This window comes from Dasypus novemcinctus, chromosome 30, assembly GCF_030445035.2.
Source record: "Dasypus novemcinctus isolate mDasNov1 chromosome 30, mDasNov1.1.hap2, whole genome shotgun sequence".
NCBI lineage: Eukaryota > Metazoa > Chordata > Mammalia > Cingulata > Dasypodidae > Dasypus > Dasypus novemcinctus.
Genome location: NC_080702.1, coordinates 40861320 through 40865199, shown reverse-complemented (window position 1 = coordinate 40865199; position 3880 = coordinate 40861320). Strand labels below are relative to the sequence as shown.

Sequence of the window (3880 nt, the reverse complement as noted above, 5' to 3'; positions counted from 1 at the left end):
AATAAGCATGTTATGATATTTCATTGAGTCTTAATTTTACATTTTACTAATGACATAATTTTGAGCATCTTTTTGTGTATGCTTATTTGACAACTATAAATATACTTGGTTAAGATTCTGCTCAGATATTTTGCCCATTTTTTAAATAGCTTGTCTGCATTCTTATTGTTGTGTGTTGAGTTCTATGTATTTTTGAAAACAAATAATTTATATGTAATTTGCAAATACTTTCCCCAAGTCTGTTGATTCTCTTTTCATTCCCTTATCAATGACTTTCACAGACAGATGTTCTCCATTTTAATAATGTATAACTTGTACATTTTCTTCTATCATGAGTAGTGCTTTGGGTGCTATATCTAAACACTCATTGACAAAACACTAACCCTTGATTTTCTTGTATGCTTTCTTCCAGAAGTTTCATACTACACATTTTATATATAACTGTATTATTCATGTTGAGTTAATATTGTGAAATATACACAACCTGCATCTAATGTCCTTTATATCTGGACATTTTATGCCATTGTTACAGCATATTTGCTAAAAAGTCCCCACTTTCTCCATTGAATTGAACTTTCTTCTTGTCACACATCTCATGACTGCATTTGTGTGGATCTATCTCTGGATTTTCTAACATCAGTTCATGTCTTTATTTCAACAAGAGAACAATGTTTGATTACTTTATTATAGTAAATCTTGATACTAGTTAATGTGGTCCTACAACTTTTTTCTTCTTCATTATTGTTTAGGCTAGCTAGGTAATATCAGGCACAATAGTTCCTAAAATTTTCATATTATTATTCAGTATTTTATTAGCTTTCTAGGTTGTCTATGTTTCTAGATAAATTTTAGAATTAGTTTGTAAATACCCTAAAAATTATTTGCTGACATTTAGGAATGGACCGAGTTAAATATAAGGTCATGTTGGAAAGAAACTGCATCTTTAAGTATTTAGTCTAGTGTACTTGAAACAAAAGTATCTCTAATTAATTAAATATTTGCTTTCATTTTTATTGTAGTAATTTATACATAACTTAATGTTTCCCGTTTTATCCATTTTCATGCATTCAACTTCATAATATCGATTGCATTCAGAATATCTTGCAACCATAACTAATATCGATTACTGCAAGTTTTTCATCACAAGTTACAAAATCCCCAGTCAAAATATTTGTTGATTGAAATCAATTCTAAGAGGAATTTCAATGGAAATTATTGCTGTGACCAAATGTTTACAATTATGGGTAAGAATGGCAAGTAAGAAACAACATCAAGGAGATGCAGGAGGCTTTGGTTTCCCTGTTAGTTGTTAGATAAATGGCTCTGTCTGTCTACCTATCTAATCTAGCTAACTAGCAAATCTCTCTATCTATCTATCATCTATCTATGTATCTATCTGTCTAACAAGAAATCATAACTTAATGAGTTTGCAAACCATAGAATTTATGTTAATTTGCTGCTATACACTTGTGATTAAATCTGCATTTCTCTGCTCTCTTTTCAGTAGTATCATCAGCTACATGGAACCAGAAAACCAAACACATGTTTCAGAATTTATCCTCCTGGGGCTCTCAGAAAATAAAGAGGTGCAATCCCTCCTCTTTGGACTGTTCCTGTCCATGTACATGGTCAACTTCACTGGAAACCTGCTCATCATCCTGGCCATAATTTTGGACTCCCACCTCCACACACCCATGTACTTCTTCCTCTCTAACTTGTCTTTTACAGATATCTGTTTCACCTCCACCACTGTCCCAAAGATGCTGCTGAACTTCCAGACGGAAAGCAAAATTATAACTTATGGAAGCTGCATCATCCAGATTTATTTTTTCACACTTTTTGGACAATTAGACATCTCCCTCTTGACTGTGATGGCCTTTGACCGCTTCGTGGCCATCTGTCGCCCCCTGCACTACACAGTCATCATGAACCCCCAGTTCTGTGGCCTCTTACTGCTGGCATCCTGGTTATTGAGTGTTTTAGTCTCTCTTTTACATGGCTTAATGGTTTTGCGATTGTCTTTCTGCACAGATTTGGAAATCCCCCACTTTTTCTGTGAAATTACTCAGGTGGTCCGACTTGCTTGTTCTGACACCTACCTCATTGACATAGTTGTGTATTTTGAAACTGGACTTCTGGGTGTTATTCCAATCACTGTGATCATTTTCTCTTACGCTAAGATTGCATCCTCCATTTTGAGAATTTCAACAGCTGGGGGAAAGCATAAAGCTTTTTCGACTTGCGGGTCTCACATCTCAGTAGTATTCTTGTTTTATGGTACAGGTGTTGGAGTGTATTTTACTTCAGCTACTACCCAAAACTCAAGGGCAAATGCAATAGCCTCAGTGATGTACACAGTGGTCACTCCCATGTTGAACCCCTTTATCTATAGTCTTAGAAATAAGGACATAAAACAGGCCTTTAAAAAGTTGAGAAACATTATTTCTATAAAAGTACTATTTGTCTCAAATTTAGAAAAATTCCCATGATTAACAGAGATCAAACACTGGGAGATCTAAATTGAAATACTTTAATAAGTGTACAGAAACATAATTTGTTATTTGCCAAATTTCCAAAATTCTACTTCTTTAATTTTTATATATCAAATACAATAGTTTCTTCTATATTTTATTTTGACATCATGTCATCTCTCTTATTATATTCCCTAGAATCAGTATTAAAGCGGTAACAGTTGCCTAATTTTTCAGCAGCGAAATATTTAATATAGGTAATTTGGTATTTATAAAATTATCAGAGATACTGTAAGGATGAAGGTATACTGCAGTTGCTGCCAGAGAAATGCAACTACGTAAAAAAAATTTTTCAGATCGTTTGTTGCTACATATTAATAAGCACACAATTCATCCAAAGGGTACAATCATTGATATTTGCTATAATCGCGTTGTTCATTTATTACTTCAATCATTATTAGCACATTTCATTATGTCGATTATTCTAATTAAAAAACAGACAAACAAACAAGAAAATTCCTCACCTCTCAACCTCTCTATTCTTCCCCCACTGTACATAGCTGCTATTTCTGGTTCTTCTATCCAGTGTGTATGTTCAATGATTTTCAGTATAATCACATTATTGTATATTCATCATCTCAAAAATTTTAGTACAATTACATTACTCCAAAAAGAAGACTCCACACCACTTAACATTCCTTCTTCAGACCTTCATAACCACTAATTTTCTTTCATCTTTATAGATAGATTTATCCCAACTTTTATATGAATGTAATTATACAATATGTAGAATTGTAGTATCTGTGTTTGGTCTCCACTTAGTAAAATGTTTCAGTTTTTTTGTCTGATATTAACATTTTGTACTCAATGCTCACTTCAGCTTCAAAGAAAAAGTATTGTATATGCAATTCTACTCATATTCGTATTCCACATAATATATTTACCTTTGATGTAATGCATTTAGTTCAAAATAGGGCAATCATAGAGTATTTGTCTTTTTGTGTTAACCTCGTTTCACTCAACATAAGATCCCCCAGGGTCATCCATGTTGTCATATGTTTCACAAATTCATTTCTTCTTATTTGTGCACAATATTCTATCATTTGTATATCCCACAAAGTTTTTATTCATTCATTAGATGGTGGTCACCTGGGTTGTATCCAGATTTTGGTTTTTGTGTAAAACATAGCTATGAACATTTGTGTGCAGATATCAGTTCATGTCACAGTGCTCAGTTCTTTTAGGTATATACCTAGAAATGGTATTTCCAGGTACCTTGGCAAGTGAATTTTCATATTCTGTAGAAACTCGCAAACAGTCCTCTACAGTGACTTTCCCACCAACAGTGAATAATCATTCATATCTCTCCACATCCTCCCCAACATTTACAGTTTTCTGACTTTTTAAAA

At 33.2% G+C, this 3880-nt stretch overlaps 1 protein-coding gene across 1 annotated transcript; it reads left to right on the top strand.

Annotated features, from left to right (window-relative positions):
- Positions 1-1520: 1520 nt before the first annotated feature.
- On the top strand, positions 1521-2489 carry LOC131276836 (olfactory receptor 7C1-like). The gene has a single exon (XM_058290410.2). It carries the CDS (start codon positions 1521-1523, stop codon positions 2487-2489), a length of 969 nt encoding a protein of 322 aa, XP_058146393.1.
- Positions 2490-3880: the final 1391 nt, after the last annotated feature.

Bases quoted from the DNA above. Each gene is read 5' to 3' on its own strand.
- LOC131276836 (XM_058290410.2), top strand. From the start codon at position 1,521: ATGGAACCAGAAAACCAAACACATGTTTCAGAATTTATCCTCCTGGGG.